Source organism: Haematobia irritans, chromosome 5 (genome assembly GCF_050003625.1).
Source record: "Haematobia irritans isolate KBUSLIRL chromosome 5, ASM5000362v1, whole genome shotgun sequence".
NCBI classification, from domain to species: domain Eukaryota; kingdom Metazoa; phylum Arthropoda; class Insecta; order Diptera; family Muscidae; genus Haematobia; species Haematobia irritans.
In genome coordinates, this window is record NC_134401.1 from 106,151,033 (window position 1) to 106,171,433 (window position 20,401).

Sequence of the window (20,401 nt, forward strand, 5' to 3'; positions counted from 1 at the left end):
AATCGCGAGCTGTGTGGCATGTAGCGCCATCTTGTTGATACCACATGTCAACCAAGTTCAGTTCTTCCATTTTTGGCAACAAAAAGTTTGTTAGCATCGAACGATAGCGATCGCCATTCACCGTAACGTTGCGTCCAACAGCATCTTTGAAAAAATACGGTCCAATGATTCCACCAGCGTACAAACCACACCAAACAGTGCATTTTTCGGGATGCATGGGCAGTTCTTGAACGGCTTCTGGTTGCTCTTCACTCCAAATGCGGCAATTTTGCTTATTTACGTAGCCATTCAACCAGAAATGAGCCTCATCGCTGAACAAAATTTGTCGATAAAAAAGCGGATTTTCTGCCAACTTTTTCTAGGGCCCATTCACTGAAAATTCGACGTTGTGGCAGATCGTAAGTCTATTCATGATGAAATGTCAAAGCATACTGAGCATCTTTCTCTTTGACACCATGTCTGAAATCCCACGTGATCTGTCAAATACTAATGCATGAAAATCCTAACCTCAAAAGAATCACCCTTTACCAAAAGGCAGTCGTGTCTCCCAACTATTCGGTCAATACAACTAATACAACATAAGCTATTGGTTGTGTAAACCGATGGCATAGGCTGCTGCTACCTTCATACTTCAGTTGTGTTATCCAACCTTATTAATACTGGAAACCGTATTAAAATAATTTTTTTTCCTCAGAATATATATTTTATTTAAATGTGTTTAAATATATTAATATACACATACATATTATTTATCAAATAAGGAAAGTGCAGCTTATAAATTCCGAGCGATTTGTTCAACACTCCTATTGAATGTTGTCCATTGAGCAATAAACAAACGGGATAACAGCCAAGCTAATTTAATTCCTTATTTAAGTGGGCACGGGTGATATATACCATACCACGATTTGAGGATTTGATTTCTTCTGCGCATTATGTTCTTCCTGTCTGTACCTCTGGCCGTATTTTTTTATTTAAATTAAAATGTGTAATGTCTACACGTCTTCTTCAAACTACTATAAATTGGAAATAACAAAATGACATTTGAAAAATATTTCACATGTCATTCGGTAATAAAGACCGTATGTACCTGATGACTACTGAATGACTGTTGTGGAATTTATTTATGGTTGGTCGTATCAACCGATTTAAACTAAAATTTTTTATAGGTGAGACATTTGGTTGCTACAACTATTTGATTATTATGAGAATAGATAATCTATTGATATGTTCGCCAAATGGTAGGGAAGATTGCAAAATGATTTTGAATATAGCAATAAGGTTGACACAACTGATGAATAATTACTAAAGTAGAATTTTCATAACTACAACCGATATACACCCAATCTCTTCTCTGTGTGTACCAACAATAAAAAATATCTACCATTTTGGTAGAATTTTACCAACTGTGGCAACCATGATTACATCACGAATAACTTTATTTTTGAAATGCAATAGATCACACTTTACTATATCCTTCGCCACTTTATAGACTAATACAGTAGTTCCAATCGAAAATCGTTAAAATTTTCTAAGAGCCCTATCTACATCTAAGCCGAATTCAGCGAAATTCAGCACATGTAGCTTGTGTATGCACTCAATGTTATGAAAATTGCTAAATTGACACGGAATTTAATTGTAATACGACTGCTCCGACTGCTCCTTCCTTCTTATATTGTAATTTAATATATAAAAAACCACTGTTGAGACTTTTGTGACAACGATGATCTCATTCGACTGGCAATAAAGTAAATTTAGTACTTTTTGGAAACAAAGCAAGTATGTACAGCAGTAAGTTCGGCCAGGCCGAATCTTAAATACCCATCGTCATGAATCAAATATAACAGTTACCTTTGAAAACTCTTCATCGTAGTGTGTTACTTGATAATGTATAGAATGATAATATATAGAAGTGATTAAATAACGCCTTGATTTGAAATCTAAAATCTATACACTCAAAAAAAAGTGAACCCCATATTTCACTAAAGCTGATTTAATTTTCTTTTAGTTCATGGAATTATTACATTTTAAGAAAGTTTCCATGCCATTAACAATTTTTTGCGTACGTAAGTTAACTTAACTAAAGCAGAAGAAAAAACAAGTAAGGAAAGTCTAAAGTCGGGCGAGGCCGACTATATTATACCCTGCACCACTTTGTAGATCTAAATTTTCGATACCATATCATATCCGTCAAATGTGTTGGGGGCTATATATAAAGGTTTGTCCCAAATACATACATTTAAATATCACTCGATCTAGACAGAATTTGATAGACTTCTACAAATCTATAGACTCAAAATTTAAGTCGGCTAATGCACTAGGGTGGAACACAATATTAGTAAAAAAATATGTGAAACATTTAAATCTGGAGCAATTTTAAGAAAACTTCGCAAAAGTTTATTTATGATTTATCGCTCGATATATATGTATTAGAAGTTTAGGAAAATTAGAGTCATTTTTACAACTTTTGGACTAAGCAATGGCGATTTTACAAGGAAAATGTTGGTATTTTGACCATTTTTGTCGAAATCAGAAAAACATATATATGGGAGCTAAATCTAAATCTGAACCGATGTCAACCAAATTTGGCACGCATAGGTACAATGCTAATTCTACTCCCTGTGCAAAATTTCAACTAAATCGGAGCAAAAAATTGGCCTCTGTGGTCATATGAGTGTAAATCGGGCGAAAGCTATATATGGGAGATATATCTAAATCTGAACCGATTTCAACCAAATTTGGCACGCATAGCTACAATGCTAATTCTACTCCCAGTGCAAAATTTCAACTAAATCGGAGTTAAAAATTGGCCTCTGTGGTCATATGAATGTAAATCGGGCGAAAGCTATATATGGGAGCTATATCTAAATCTGAACCGATTTCAACCAAATTTGGCACGCATAGCTACAATCCTAATTATACTCCCTGTGCAAAATTTCAACTAAATCGGAGCAAAAAATTGGCCTCTGTGGTCATTTGAGTGTAAATCGGGCGAAAGCTATATATGGGAGCTATATCTAAATCTGAACCGATTTCAACCAAATTTGACGCGCATAGCTACAATGCTAATTCTACTCCCTGTGCAAAATTTCAACTAAATCGGAGCAAAAAATTGGCCTCTGTGGGCAAATGAGTGTAAATCGGGCGAAAGCTATATATGGGAGCTATATCTAAATCTGAACCGATTTGGCTGATATTTTGCAAGTTTTTCGAGACTCATAAAATATTAGGATTTACGGAATTTGAGGAAGATCGGTTGATATACACGCCAATTATGACCAGATCGGTGAAAAATAAATATGGCAGCTATATCTAAATCTGAACCGATTTTTTCCAAAATCAATAAGGATCGTCTTTGAGCCGAAACAGGACCCTATACCAAATTTTAGGACAATCGGACTAAAACTGCGAGCTGTACTTTGCACACAAAAATACATCAACAGACAGACAGACGGACAGACAGACAGACAGACAGACGGACATCGCTAAATCGACTCAGAATTTAATTCTAAGACGATCGGTATACTAAACGATGGGTCTCAGACTTTTCCTTCTTGGCGTTACATACAAATGCACAAACTTATTATACCCTGTACCACAGTAGTGGTGAAGGGTATAATTATACACAATTGAAGTATAAAGATGAACTAAATTCGTGTCTCCCACAAAATAGTTCAGAATTCCTTAATATTTGTAAACTTTACCAATAATGCGTCCATCGTGAACTTCGTATGGCACTAAAGACATTTTTGCAATTTTGAACTCCAATTTTTTCCTTCAAACTACGAAATTTTCTTTAATAAATGAAAAATAATAATTTTGTCTAATAAATCTTCTTAAATTTGTCGAAAATTTTTTACTTGTTTTTGCGAAATCGGCGCGACATCTGCGTTTATAATACAGTTTAGTTAAAATTTTCTACAATTAACCAAATTTTTCTACAATTAACTAAAAATTTCTTTCCTGGTGGGTTCACTGTTTTTTCAGTGTAGATTTTGAAATTTCACGTTCAGTTTCAAAGCACTTTCTTGATCAGTGCGCCTTCTATATCCTCAAGAAGTGAAATCGGTCTATATGGAAGCCTTACCAAATGAAGCGATAAACAGGAAATCCGTTACAATTTCAGGCAAATCTGATAAAAACTACGGTTTATATATGCCAAAGCAGTTAAATAAATCGAGAAATCAGTCTATATGGGTGTTATGACAAAAATATGCACCGATACACAAAAGTCAGCACATCTAGTTGAGGTTCTGGAAAACCTACAGAATTTAGACCCCAAATCGGAGGGCGGGTTTATATGGGATATATATATCAAAATCTATACCGATACACAATTTATTCGGAACACCTATTTATGGTCCTCAAAAACCACTAGATTTCAAATATCAAGCAAATTGAATAAAAACTACTACTTCTAGAAGCTCAAGAAGAAAAATCGGGAGATCGGGCTATATGGGGGCTATAGCAAATCATAGACCGATACACACCATATTCAGCACACCTGTTTGTGGTTCTAACATACCTTTAGATTTCTAATTTCAGGAAAATCGGATTGAAAATATGGTTTCTAGAAGCCCAAGAAGTAAAATGAGGAAAACGGTCCATATGGGGGCTATACCAAAACATGGACCGATACACCCCATTTTCGACAAACCTATTTTTGGTCCTAAAATACCTATGGATTTACAATTTCAGGAAAATCGGATTGAAAATAGGTTTCCAGAAGCCCGAGAAGTAAAATTGGGAGATCGGTCTATATGGGGGCTATACCAAAACATGGACCGATACACCTCATTTTCGACACACCTATTTTTGGTCCTAAAATACGTATGGATTTCCAATTTCAGGAAAATCGGATTGAAAATACGGTTTCTAGAAGCCCAAGAAATAAATATAAATAAAATTGGAAGATAGGTCTATATGCGGGCTATACCAAAACATGGACATGGATGGATAGGCACCATTTTCGACATTTGTGGTTCTAAAATACCTCTAGATTTCGAATTTCAGGCAAATCGGATAGAAAATAAGGTTTCTAGAAGCCTAAGACCCCAAATCGGGGGGTCGGTTTTTATGGAGGCTATACCAAAACATGGACCGCTATAGCCCATCTTCGAACTTGACCTGCTTGGAGACAAAAACACCACCATAGAATGGTGATATGGGTATAATAAGTTTGTGATGTATACAAAATTGTGTCCATAATGTGCCATATATAAAATGATGCTCTCAAGGCAAAAACACATACTGTTTTTATACCCTAAACCACATAGTGGTTAGGATATAATAAGTTTGATCTGCCAAAAAATGTGCCTACCAGAAATATTGATTTTAGACCCCATAAAATATATACCGATCGACTCAGAATCACCTCCTAAGTCCATCTAGCGCTTGGTGTCCGTCCGTCCGTCCGTCTGTCCATGTATTTGTTGTTCACAGGATTCCGGTCGCAATTATTAACCGATTTTGATGAAATTTGGTACAGGGAGTTTTTTGGGCACAAGGACGAACGCTATTGAATTTGGAAGAAATCGGATCAAATTTAGATATAGCTCCCATATATATGTATCGCCCGATTTCGACAAATGGAGTCACGTTGCGCTTTTTTGCAAACGGATCGTCACCAAATTTGGCAAAAGGTAATCTTTTTCACCGCCCTTCAAATCTGCAAAAATTCATACAAATCGGTTGAGATTTAGATATAGCTCTCATATATATGTATCGCCCGATTTTTCCAAATTTGGCCATAAAACCCTTATTTATCAACCGATCTTACTCAAAGTTGGCTAAGTGTAATCTTCTACAGCACTTACTATATGTGCAAAAAAACATCGAAATCGGTTCAGATTTAGATATAGCTCCCATATATATGTATAGCCCGATTTTCCCAAATTTGGCCATAGAGCCCTTATTTATTAACCGATCTTACTCAAAGTTGGCTAGATCCAGTCCCCAGTAGTACTAACGGTATGTGCAAAACATAATCGAAATCAGTTCAGACTTAGCTATAGCTCCCATATATATGTATCGCCCGATTTTGCCAAATTTGGCCATAATAACCTTATTTTTGACCATAGAGACCTCAATTTTGCACAAGGTAACCGTCTGTGGTATTAATCAAACGCGAAAAATTTTATGCAAATTGGTTCAGATTTAGATATAGCTTCCATATAAAGGGTGATTTGTTAAGAGCTTGATAACTTTTTTTTTTTAAAAAAACGCCTAAAATTTGCAAAATCTCATCGGTTCTTTATTTGAAACGTTAGATTGGTCCATGACATTTACTTTTTGAAGATAATTTCATTTAAATGTTGACCGCGGCTGCGTCTTAGGTGGTCCATTCGGAAAGTCCAATTTTGGGCAACTTTTTCGAGCATTTCGGCCGGAATAGCCCGAATTTCTTCGGAAATGTTGTTGTCAAAGCTGGAATAGTTGCTGGCTTATTTCTGTAGACTTTAGACTTGACGTAGCCCCACAAAAAATAGTCTAAAGGCGTCAAATCGCATGATCTTGGTGGCCAACTTACCGGTCCATTTCTTGAGATGAATTGTTCTCCGAAGTTTTCCCTCAAAATGGCCATAGAATCGCGAGCTGTGTGGCATGTAGCGCCATCTTGTTGAAACCACATGTCAACCAAGTTCAGTTCTTCCATTTTTGGCAACAAAAAGTTTGTTAGCATCGAACGATAGCGATCGCCATTCACCGTAACGTTGCGTCCAACAGCATCTTTGAAAAAATACGGTCCAATGATTCCACCAGCGTACAAACCACACCAAACAGTGCATTTTTCGGGATGCATGGGCAGTTCTTGAACGGCTTCTGGTTGCTCTTCACTATGCATCGCTCTATTTTCCCAAATTTGACCATTAGTACTCTTATTTATTAACCAATGTTACTCAAATTTCAAATTTTGATGTACTACCCGACCCTATTTATACGTACTTGTAGCTCTTACATAAGAATATTGCTCGATTTTTACAAATTTGGATTTATTACCCACACTAATTGAGAGATTTTCCCTTTTTTAATAATGGGCTCAATATTAGTGGTATACTAAGTCCGTAGGTTCAATATCAACTACAACCAGTGTTGCTAGAAGTAGGGGAAATTCCGTATATGTAGGTTTTTTTCTAGTATTTAGCGTTTTGTAGGGACGTAGGGTCACAATGTAGGGACATTTTCACTCAACACAATTTGTAATAATTTTTACATTTTGGTGGCTCTAGAGGAGGAAATTAGAAACCGGCAAGGCTTGATCTTTAATTATGTGTGGTAACAACAGTTACCACTCGTGCCAAAAAAAAATCTAACAAAATTTGAAGATTACCACAAATCTACCAAACAAATATTTCTATAGAAATTTTTGTCAAAACTTTATTCCTGTAGAAAATTTTGTCAACATTTTATTTCAATAGAAAATTCTGTCAAAATTCTATTTCTATAGAATTTTTTTTTCAAAATATAATTTCTATAAAAAATTTTCTCAAAATTTTATTTATTATTGTCAAAATTTTATTTTTTATAGATATTTAACTAAAACAAGATTACTATTTTGGGTAGAATTCTACCAACTGTGGCAACTGTGGTGGTAATACAAATTTATATTCTAAGTTATATACGTTGCATATTCATGTTTTAAGATAATAAAGTACTTAGAACCATTTTTGTTTTGTAAAATTCTTAAAATTTAACGAAAAATATTGTAGGGAAAATTGTATGGGAAAGTAGGGAACTTTTTTTTGTCCTTGTAGGGTAAACCGAACATTTTCGCTGGCAACATTGACTATGAGCTATAGTCAGATTGAGACAAAGCACCCATAAGCATGTACCCCTTAATTTTCTTAAATATGCAACTTCGGTTTATCTCCCAGACCTATATCAATGTTATCACACAAATGTTTATGATTACTAATTCAGTAAGGGTGGTTTAGGGTATGATATAGTCGGCCCCGCCGGACTTTCTACTTTACTTACTTGTTTTCAAATGTCTTTTTCTCTTAGTTCCGAATGTTTATTCTCTTTACTCCGAATATTAATTTTAATATTCAAATTAAATAATATTTAGACTTAAGCATATCAAATTTTTGGCAAAGCTTTATTTACATGCCAAGCGCATAGCCAAAACCAATGAACTCATAAAACAGTTTTTCGAAACAATATACAAGCAGTTTAACAGAAATTGCTCTCTTTTAATTCTCTCGCTGTGTCATGTCGATATCTTTCGTCAACCCTCCCGGTTTCCATCTGTATTCCTTTCTAGAGAGTATACTCTCTCTCTCTCTCTGTCACTCTCTGAATAAAATATCACAACATATATATGTTTACTCGAAATTTGTAAATATATATATGTTTACATTCACATATATTAATATATTCTAACATTGATTGATATCCTTATAGGATAGTTTAGAGCCTTCAACTTGATTTAGTGTTGAGCGTATTTCCTGCTTCAGTTTTTTCGACTTTCTACTTTACTTACTTGTTTTGTTTTTTTATTGGCTTTACGTTAAGAACATTAAACTTTTGCATAATAATGTAAATTTTTAATAGGAATATTTTATGATTAACAGCAAGAATAATTATAGAATTTCTGTTTTATTCGAAAATAATTCTATCAAATCAGTATATAAATACCCATTAATGTATTTAATAAACTTCTCCAAGAATAGTTTTCTCTTAGATTTAGTGACACCCTAATATAGCAAATCGCATTCGTTATTGTTTGGATTTTTATTCTCCCCACACTCCATGCTGTTAGAAATTTCTCTACAATGCATCAACACCAATCTCATCGAGCAGCCGGTTTTTGATTCAGTAAACAATTTTTAATGAAAGTGTACGGTCATTTGTTCGCATTATGGTGGTTTTCGTTTCGGCTGTATTGTGCTTGATTGCTGTGATTGCCGGTTATGTCTGGTATAAAATACAATTCAGCTATTGGCAGAGGCGTAGGGCAGTGCCCAGTGTTCCGGGCAAAGTATTCAGTGGAAAATTAGGTGATTTTCTTAGCTTCAAGACAAATTTCGCTTATCAGTTGAAAACGATATACGATGATCCAGAGTTCGTTGACCAACCAGTGGTTGGGGTATATGGTCTCTATCGCCCAAGTTTACTTATCCGTGATCCAGATCTCATTAAATCGATATTAGTAAGAGATTTTGAATATTTTCGTGATCGTTTTCGTGATATGGATTTGAAAAGTGATCCCATAGGAGCTAGTGGAATATTCTTCACCCGATATTCCTTGTGGAAGGAGGTACGTTCGAAATTGAGTCCCCTCTTTACAACGGCCAAATTGAAAATGATGTTTGGCCTCATACAAAATGTGGCCGAAAATATGGAACAGCATTTGTTGAAGCAGACCACAAGGGTTCAACGAGTGGAAATGAAAGATTTTTGTGCCCGTTACATGACCGATATTGTGGCCACTACACTCTTGGGTTTCCAATCGAATTCGGTGGAAAATCCCACCGAAGATTTGAACATGGAGATACGAAGATTGACAGCGTTCGATGTGAAATTGGCTATAAACTATGTTCTCTGCTTTTTCGTTCCCAAATTGGCTAAGCTCTATGGTGCGAAATTAATACATCCCGAAACGGAGCTATTTTTGAAAACTTCCGTTACCAAGGCAATCGAGGGTAGAGAGCTTAGTAAAGAGAAACGTTTCGATATGATCGATTTATTGGTCAAACTTAAAAAAGAAGCCATGGAAGCGGGAAGAAATATGATTGATGTCATGAACTCTTTGATAGCTCAAGCTGGTGTTTTTGTGGTAGGAGGTTTCGAAACATCATCGACTACTATGTCCAATGCTCTATTGGAATTGGCCAAGCACCCAGAAATACAGGAAAAACTGAAGCAGGAAATACGCTCAACACTAAATCAAGTTGAAGGCTCTAAACTATCCTATGAGGATATCAATCAATTCGAATATCTCGATATGATTATCCATGAGACTCTGCGATTATATCCTGTCTTTCCCATCTTGGAAAGGGTTCACAAGACCCCTGAGGGGAAAAATGAACCATATTCCCTTAAGCCATATTGTGATTATACCTTACCAGAGGATATGACAGTATTTATATCGGTATTTGGTTTAAACTATGATCCAAAGGTAGGTAGAATAGCTTCAGTTTTTTTTTTTAACCAACTAATGTCTTTTTGGTGTCTCTTTTAGTATTGGATCAATCCCTCTAAATTTGATCCCGAACGTTTTTCACCGGCAAACAAAGATCTATTGAATTCACAAGTTTCTTTGTCTTTTGGTATGGGTCCCAAAAATTGCATTGGCATTCGTTTGGCCATGTTACAATTGAAGTGTGGCCTCATCTATCTGCTGAAAGAGCATCATGTGCGATTGTGTGAAGATACTCTATTGCAACCTGAATTCAATGCCAAATCTGTTGTACTTCAAGTGAAGGGTGGCATTCATTTGGAAATAGTTAAAGATTAAATATGTTATACGATTATAAATGCACATATTATAGCGACTAATTATATTTTAATAATATCTGTGAGAAAATTGGCTATGACTGAGTTCCCATTTCCCGGTCAGATATCGAAAAATCATATACACTGTATTAATTTAAGTAACATTCTCCTATGTTCCCTGTAAATTTCAATAAATTTCAAGTAAATCAGAGAAGTTTTGATATTGCTCTATTCTTTAACTAGTGAGTAAAATAGAAAGTCGGGCGGGGCCCTAAACCAACCCCAGTGAATTAGTAAACATATGTTTGGGAGATGACGCATTTTCTTATTTATGAAAATTAAGTAGTACCTGTTTTTTGCAATTTTATCACAATCTGAACAGAAACGCCTGATATTAGAAGCTATACTTGGTTTTTATACCTACAGAGTTAGGTTAGCTATAGAGGCAGCCCGATATTTAAGGCTCACTTAGACTATTCAATCCATTGGGATACCACAGTGGTGAACTTCTCTCTTATCAATGATTGCTGCCCGATTCTATGTTAAGCTCAATGACAAGGGACCTCCTTTTTAAAGCCGAGTCCGAACGGCATTCCACATTGCAGTAAATCCACTTAGAGAAGCTTTGAAACACTCAGAAATGTTACCATTATTACTGAGGTGGGGAAATCCACCGCTGAAAAACTTTTTTGGGGTTTGGTCGAAACTGGGTTTGAACCCACGACCCTGTGTATGCAAGTCGGTCATGCTAACCATTGCACCACGGTGGCTCCCACCTACAAAGTTAGTAGGCCACTAATATTGAGTTCATTATTTAAAAAAAAACAAGTATATACGGCCAGGCTGAATTTTATGTACCCTCTACCATGGATTGCGTAGAAACGTACCAAATTTCAACTGTATCAGATGAATTTTGGTCTTCCAAGAGGCTCCGGAGTTCAAATCTGGTGATCGGTCTATATGGGGGCTATATATAATTATGGACCGAAGTGGACCAATTTTTGCATGGTTGTTAGAGACCATATACCAACACCATGTACCAAATTTCAGTCGGATCGGATGAAATTTGCTCCTCTTAGAGGTTCCGCAAGCCAAATTGGGGGGATCGATTTATATGGGTGCTATATATGATTATGGACTGATATGCACCACTTTTGGCATGGTTGTTAGAGATCATATGCTGACACCATGTACCAAATTTCAACCGGATAGGATGAAATTTGCTTCTCTCAGAGGGTCCGCAAGCCAAATCTGGGCATCGGTTTATATGGGGGCTATATATAATTATGGACCGATGTGGACCAATTTTTGCATGGTTGTCAGAGACCATATACTAACACCATGCACCAAATTTCAGCCGGATCGGATGAAATTTGCTTCTCTTCGAGGATCGGAAAGCCAAATTTAGGGGTCCGTTTATATGGGGGCTATACGTAAAAGTGGGCCTATATGGCCCATTTGCAATACCATCTGACCTACATCAATAACAACTACTTGTGCCAAGTTTCAAGTCGATCGCTTGTTTCGTTCGGAAGTTAGCGAGATTTCAACAGACGGACGGACGGACATGCTCAGATCGACTCAGAATGTCACCACGACCCAGAATATATACCTTATGGGGTCTTAGAGCAATATTTCGATGTGTTACAAACGAATGACAAAGTTAATATACCCCCATCCTATGGTGGAGGGTATAAAAATAGGAAATCGCTCAATTAGTGTGGATAATGTAGCCAAATTTTGAAAATCGGGCAATATATTTTTGTAAGAGCTGTATGTAAGTCCAAGTTTGATCGGCTAATACATCTAAATTTCAAATTTGAGTAACATTTGTCAATAAATAAGAGAATTACGGACAAATTTAGGAAAATCGTGCTATGCATATATATGGGAGCTATATCTTAATGTGAATCGATTTGAAAAGCAGATTTGCTTGATAGCAGAGAAGGTTACCTCGTGGTAACTTTGAGTAAGATCGGTTAATAAATAAGGCCACTATGGTCAAAATTTTGCAGGTTTGGTTGATATGTTACCACAGAAGGTTACCTTGTTCTAAATTTTAGTAAGTTTAGTTGTTAAATAAGGGTTTCATGGCCAAATTTGGCGAAATCGGGCGATACATATATATGGGAGCTATATCTAAATCTGAACCGATCTCAGCTTTAGATATAGCTCTCATATATATATATATATATATATATATATATATATATATATATATATATATATATATATATATATATATATATATATATATATATATATATATATATATATATATATATATATATATATATATATATATATATATATATATATATATATATATATATATATATATATATATATATATATATATATTATTTATTTATTTATATAAATATATATGAGAGCTATATCTAAAGCTGAACCGATTTCGATCTGCAAGACTTGAAGAGTGATGAAAAATTTTACTTTGTGTCAAATTTGACGATGAGTAATAAACCGTGACCCCGTTGGCGAAATCGGGCGATACATATATATGGAAGCTATATCTAAATTCGATCCGATTTCTTCCAAATTCTATAGAGTTCGTCCTTGTGCCCAAAAAACACCCTGTACCAAATTTCATCACAATCGGTTAATAATTGCGACCGGAATCCTGCAAACAACAAATACATAGACAGACGGACGGACAGACAGCAAGCGCTAGATCGACTCAGGAGGTGATTCTGAGTCGATCGGTATATATTTTATGGGGTCTAAAATCAATATTTCTGGTAGACACATTTTTTGGCAGATCAAAGTTATTATACGCTGACCACTATGTGGTTTAGGGTATAAAAAGGCATTGGCTTTGAATTGTATACCCTCCTCTATAAAATTCATTGCGATTGGAAATCTTCCACACTGCCGGCAAATCATATCAGAACCATATTTAAGACAATGAATGACCGGCTGAAAACAAGCTTTTTTTAAAAGCCCGAATTGTGAATTCATTGAATTGGACTTTTGATATATAAATGCTTTTTAGAACAAAAACTTCTAAAGAAAGCTTTTTCAATTTAAAATATTTCATTATTGCATGTTTGCGTTAATTAATGTGTTTTATACCCTCCATCGTAAAATGAGGAGATTATAACAATACCATTCGCTTTGTAACAAAATTAGATAGAGGTTGTGGTATAAATCACATAATTAGATCTACAGGGTGACTAAAATTTAATGCTACAAAGAATTTTCATTATGAATACCCTCCACACATCAAAAAATTGGTCTCAGGCTCCATAAAGTATATTCTGGGTCGTGGTGAAATCCTAAGTCGATCTATCGATGACCGTCCGTCCGTCTGTTGAAATCACGTTAAGTTTCGAAGAAAATAAGCTATCGACTTGAAACTTGCCACAAGTAGTTGATATCAATGTAGGTCCGATGGTATTGAATAAGGTATAGCCCCCATATAAACTGTTTCTCAGAGTTGCCCTTTCAATAGGCTCTGCAACCTATTGAAAGGGCAAAATTCATCCGATCCGGTTGAAATTTGATACTTTTGGACCTTTAACCAAAACTTGGTAATTATCGGTCCATATTTATATATAGCTTCCATATAAACCGATCCCCACATTTGACTTCCGGAACTTCTTGGAGGAGCAAATTTTATCCAACAAATAAACCGACCCGACCCAAATTTAATTTCTAGATCCTTATGGAGGAACAAATTTTATCGGATCCGGTTAACATTGGGTGTGCAATATTTGTTCGTGACCACTAATAGCCATGCGTAATTGGCTTCATATCGGTTCATAATTATATATAGACTCCTTTATATAAACCGATCAAGAACGAGAGTGCCTCATATAGGTGTTTAATTTGTATTTTTATACCCATCACCAACCGAGTAGAATGGTGATGGGGGTATAAAAAGTTTGTAATCGAAATATTGATTTCCGACTATATAAAGTATACATAAATGCTTTATCGGGGATAAATTCTAAGACGAAATGAGTAGTTTTTATAATTGTTGTAATGCTTTTATTTTCTTATTATACCCTCCACCATAGGATGGTGGGTATATTAACTTTGTCATTCCCTTTGTAACACATCGAAATATTGCTCCATAAAGTATATATATTCTGGGTCGTGGTGAAATTCTGAGCATGTCCGTCCGTCCGTCTGTTGAAATCACGCTAACTTCCGAACGAAACAAGCTATCGACTTGAAACTTGGCACAAGTAGTTGCTATTGAAGTAGGTCGGATATGGCCAATGGGCCATATCGGTTCACTTTTACGTATAGCCCCCATATAAACGGACCCCCAGATTTGGCTTTTGGAGCCTCTAAGGGAAGCATATTTCATCCGATCTGGCTGAAATTTGGTACATGGTGTTGGTATATGGTCTCTAACAATGATGCAAAAATTGGTCCACATCGGTCCATAATTAAATATAGCCCCCATATAAACCGATCCCCAGATTTGGCTTGTTTTCATCCGATCCGGTTGAAATTTGGTACGTGGTGTTAGTATATGGTCTCTAACAATTATGCCAGTATTGGTCATTATCGGTTCATAATTATATATAGCCCCCATATATACCGATTCCCAGATTTGATCTCCTGACCTCTTGAAGGAGAAAAATTCATCCGATCCGGTTGGAATTCGGTACATTTCGCTAGTGTCGAAAACAACCATGCCAATATTGGTCCGTATCGATGTATATTATATATAGACTCCAAATAAACCGATCCCCAATCACAGAAAAATCACGATAGCCACTCGAGTCAAAAATAATCTTCGAAAATTTTATTGCCATAGAAAATTTTGTCAAAATTTTATTTCTATGGAAAATTTTGTCAACATTTTATGTCTTTAGGAAATTTTGTCAAAATATAATTTCTATACCAAATTTTGTCAAAAATTTATTTCTATAGAAAATTTTGCCAGAATTTTATTTCTGTAGAAAATTTTTGAAGCATTTCATAGTTGGAGAGGAATATTTTGCAAACTCTTCCAAAACATCAAGAATTCTACCAATCTACCAAACAGTAAAAAATCTGCTATTTGTGGTAGACTCGTGTTCATAATTGTATAAGAGGTTGGCTGATAAGTCCCCAGTCTAACAAAGAAAAACACATTTTTTGTCAAAATTCGTTTTTATTATTCAACATAGGTCCCTTCAAGAGCGATACAACGATTATAACGACCAATTTTTTGGTACCATTTTGGTAGTACTCCTCCGGTTTTGCCTCAAAATTGGCCTCAGTTTCGGCGATCACCTCTTCATTGCAGCCAATTTTTTTCCCTGCGAGCATCATTTTGAGGTCTGAGAACAAGAAAAAGTCGCTGGGGGCCAGATCTGGACAATACGGTGGGTGGGGAAGCAATTCGAAGCCCAATTCATGAATTTTTGCCATCGTTCTCAATGACTTGTGACACGGTGCGTTGTCTTGGTGGAACAACACTTTTTTCTTCTTCATATGGGACCGTTTTGCCGCGATTTCGACCTTCAAACGCTCCAAGAACGCCATATAATAGTCACTGTTGATGGTTTTCCCCTTCTCAAGATAATCGATAAAAATTATTCCATGCGCATCCCAAAAAACAGAGGCCATTACTTTGCCAGCGGACTTTTGAGTCTTTCCACGCTTCGGAGACGGTTCACCGGTCGCTGTGCACTCAGCCGACAGTCGATTGGACTCAGGAGTGTAGTGATGGAGCCACGTTTCATCCATTGTCACATATCGACGGAAAAACTCGGGTGTATTACGAGTTAACAGCTGCAAACACCGCTCAGAATCATCAACACGTTGTTGTTTTTGGTCAAATGTGAGCTCGCGCGGCACCCATTTTGCACAGAACTTCCGCATATCCAAATATTGATGAATGATATGACCAACACGTTCCTTTGATATCTTTAAGACCTCTGCTATCTCGACCAACTTCATTTTACGGTCATTCAAAATCATTTTGTGGAGTTTTTTGATGTTTTCGTCGGTAACCACTTCTTTCGGGCGTCCACTTCGTTCACCGTCCTCCGTGCTCATTCCAATCAATTATTGTTGATTTCCCTGGGACAGAGTCCGGAAACTCATTATCAAGCCAAGTTTTTGCTTCCACCGTATTTTTTCCCCTTCAGAAAACAGTATTTTATCAAAACACGAAATTCCTTTTTTTCCATTTTTTTCACAATAAGAAAAGTTGCTTCACAAAAGACGCTCTATCTCACAAACTAATTGACTTACAGGCGTCAAATTGTGACACGAATCATTTGAAGGTTGGTACTATATAAAAATAATATGCATTTAATACTAGTGACGCCTATGTGTCAGACCGGGGACTTATCAACCAACCTGTTATAGCCCCCATATAAAGCGACCCCATATTTCAATTCTGGCTCTTTAATTTCTGCACAAAAGTTCATATCGGTTCGTAATTATTTCCCCTATATATACCGGTCAAGAATTGAATATATTGGAATTTAATCGACCTTTCTTTTGTCTACTATATATCCTATCAAGTTCGAAAATGGGATATATCGGTTCAGGTTTTGATATAGCCCCCATATAAACCGACCCCCCGATTTGGGGTCTTGGGCTTCTAGAATCCGTAGTTTTTATCCAATTTGCCTGAAATTGGAAATCTTGAGGTATTTTAGGACCATAAATAGGTGTGCTGAATATATTGTGTGTCGGTACAGGTTTTGATATAGCCCCATTATAAACCGGCCCTCCGTTTTGAGGTCTGGATTCTAAAACGTCCATGTAGACCGATTTAATTTCTTGAGAGTGGCGCACTGATCATGAAAATTGCTTGAAACTAAGTGTAAAATTTCCATATTTAACTTCTCATAATCATTTAAATAATGGGGGTACAAACCTACAGATTTCAGAACAATGCGTTATTTTAACATTTTTTTGCACACTTACTCGAGATGTTTATGATTCCTCTAAAACTCAAAAATGAAAAAAATCCAGAATCTTCATAGGTTGAATTTTTAAATGTATCTTCGGGAAGCGTACTTGTTGAACTGAACAGCTTGGGAGAATATCTGTCATAGAACCCCCTGAATTTCTATATTTTATCAAGTAACCCGCTGCGACGAAGAGTTTTCAAAGGAAACAATTTTTATCCGATCTGCCTGAAATGGAAATCTAGAGGTATTTCAGGTCCATAAAAAATGTGCCCAATATGATATGAATAGATCTATGTTTTGTTACGGCCCCCATAAAAGTTGATTTTCCGATTTAACATTTTGGGCTTCTAGAAACCGCAATGTTTAGCCGTTTTACCTGAAATTGGAAATCCCCGCGAAATTGGAAATCCACCTCTAGATTCGGTTCCACAAAGGGGTGTACAGATATGATGTAATCGGTCCATGTTGTAGTATAGTCACAATAGAGACCATAGTCCCGATTTGACTTCATGGCCTTCTTCACTGAAAAAATATGTTCCAATGATTTTGTCTATAAATTCATGATTTTGGCAGATATTTTTATCTGATTTACTTCAAATTATTAATTTAGAGGTATTTCGGGTCCACAAAGTGCTGTACCGAAATTTGTTTTTAATGGGCCATTTTTTGGCTGAATCTCTATAGAAGGATCTCCCAATTTTTACTTAGGGGGCTGCAAAACACCGCAATTTTTCTCCTACTTGCCTAAAATTCGAAATATAGAGTTATGTTACTGATATATGAGATATGTTTATTGAGGTGATATAAGGATTCCAAGATTCCAGTATTGCGGGTATAAATATAACAAGTGAGTAACTTGTCATATATCATACCCTAAACCACCCTTACTGAATTAGTAATCAAAAGCATTTGTGGGGTAACATTGATATAGGTCTGGAAGATAAACCGCAGTTGCATGTTAAGGGTACATATTTATGGGTGCTTTGTCACAATCTGACTATAGCTCATAGTCAGTGTTGCCAGGGAAAATGTTCGGTTTACCCTACAAGGACAAAAAAAAATCCCTACTCTCCCATACATTCCGAAACAATTTTCCATAGTATATTTCTCTTTAAATTTAAACAAATTTTACAAAAAAAAAATGGTTCTAAGTACTTTATTATGTTAAAACATGAAAATGCAACGTATATAACCTAGCAAATAAATTTGTATTATCACCACGGTTGCCACAGTTGGTAGAATTCTACCAAAAATAGTATTTTTTTTTAAATCTCTCTAGAAATAAAATTTTCGAAAAAGTTTCTATAAATAATTTTTTTTGAGAATTTTTTCTATAGAAATAAAATCTTGATAATAAATTCTATAGAAATTAAATTTTGAGAAAAAATTCAATAGAAATAAAATTTTGAGAACATTTTTTATAGAAATAATATTTTGAAAAAAAAAAAAATATATAGAAATACAATTTTGACCAGGGTTGGCCTGTCACAAACTGTGACTTTTGCGACATACATTTGCGACGGTATAATACGTATGTCGCAAAAGTCGTAAACCTATTGTAGAAAACATAATTTTGAATAGAAGAAATCCTGAACAATTTTTAATTTAGCTTGACAGCATTCGCTGTGAGTTTCTTCAGAAATTTGTGAAAGTTTTCCCTTGGTCAAACCTATTTTCTTAGGTGGTATCGAAATTCCCGTTGGGGAGTGTGCAAAATACCTTGGGGTTATATTGGACAAGAGACTGAACTTAAAGCTAAGAAAGGACGAGAAAATCCACGGTTATCCTGTACTCGTGCAAAAGGCAATAGGGAAAATGTGGGGACTAAAACCTTCTCTTCGCACATACCATCGTCTTGGATATCATCGAATTTGCTGCCTAGCTGACGCGACTAAAGTATTTTGAATTTGCGACTTTTGTTACTTTTTCAACATTTACGACACGTATGTGACGTTTACGACGTTTACAACTTTGCGACAGTCGCAAACCTAAAAAAGCTTGATACAGACCATCTCTGATTTTGACAAAATTTTCTATAGAAATATTTGTTTGGTAGATTTGTGGTCATCTTCAAATTTTGTTAGATTATTTTTGGCACGAGTGGTAACTGTTGTTACCACACATTGTTAAAGATCAAGCCTTGTCGGCTTCTAATTTCCTCCTCTAGAGCCACCAAAATGTAAAAATTATTACAAATTGTGTTGAGAGAAAATGTCCCTACATTATGGCCCTACGTCCCTACAAGACGCTAAATATTAGAAAAAAACCTACATATAGGGAATTTCCCCTACTTCTAGCAACACTGGCTGTAGTTGATATTGCACCTACGGAGTTAGTATGCCACTAATATTGAGCTCATTATTAAAAAAGAGAAAATCGCTCAATTAGTGTGGGTAATAAATCCAAATTTGTAAAAATCGAGCAATATTCTTATGTAAGAGCTACAAGTACGTATAAATACGATCGGCTAGTACATCAAAATTTAAAATTTGAGTAACATTGGTTAATAAATAATAGTATTATGGCCAAATTTGGGAAAATCGAACGATTCATATATATGGAAGCTATATGTAAATCTGAACCAATTTGCATAATATTTTGTGGCTTTGATTAATACCACAAAAGGCTAACTTGTGCAAAATTTGAGTAAGATCAGTAAAGAAATGAGGCCTCTATGGTCAAACATAAAGTTATTAGGGGCAAATTTTTCAAAATCGGGCGATACATATATGAGAGCTATATCTACATCTGAATCGATTTCGATGAAATTTTGCACATACCCTAAGTACTATAGCGGACTGGATCTAGCCAACTTTGAGTAAGATCGGATAATAAATAAGGGTTCTATGGCCAAATTTGGGAAAATCGGGCTATACATATATAGGGGAGCTATATCTCAATCTGAACCGATTTCGATGAAATTATGCAAATACAGTTAGTGCTATAGAAGATTACATTTGGCCAACTTTGAGTACTATCGGTTGATAAATAAGGGGTTTATAGTCAAATTTTGAAAAATCGGGCGGTTCATATATATTGGAGATATAGCTAAATCTGAACCGATTTCGATGATTTTT

General features: G+C 35.6%; 1 protein-coding gene across 1 annotated transcript; it reads left to right on the forward strand.

Annotated features, from left to right (window-relative positions):
- Nucleotides 1-8,802: 8,802 nt before the first annotated feature.
- Nucleotides 8,803-10,648, forward strand: LOC142239153 (cytochrome P450 6g1-like). Its single transcript, XM_075310921.1, has 2 exons — nt 8,803-10,117; nt 10,181-10,648. Exons 1-2 carry the CDS (start codon nt 8,858-8,860, stop codon nt 10,454-10,456), a joined length of 1,536 nt encoding a protein of 511 aa, XP_075167036.1. The 5' UTR covers nt 8,803-8,857; the 3' UTR covers nt 10,457-10,648.
- Nucleotides 10,649-20,401: the final 9,753 nt, after the last annotated feature.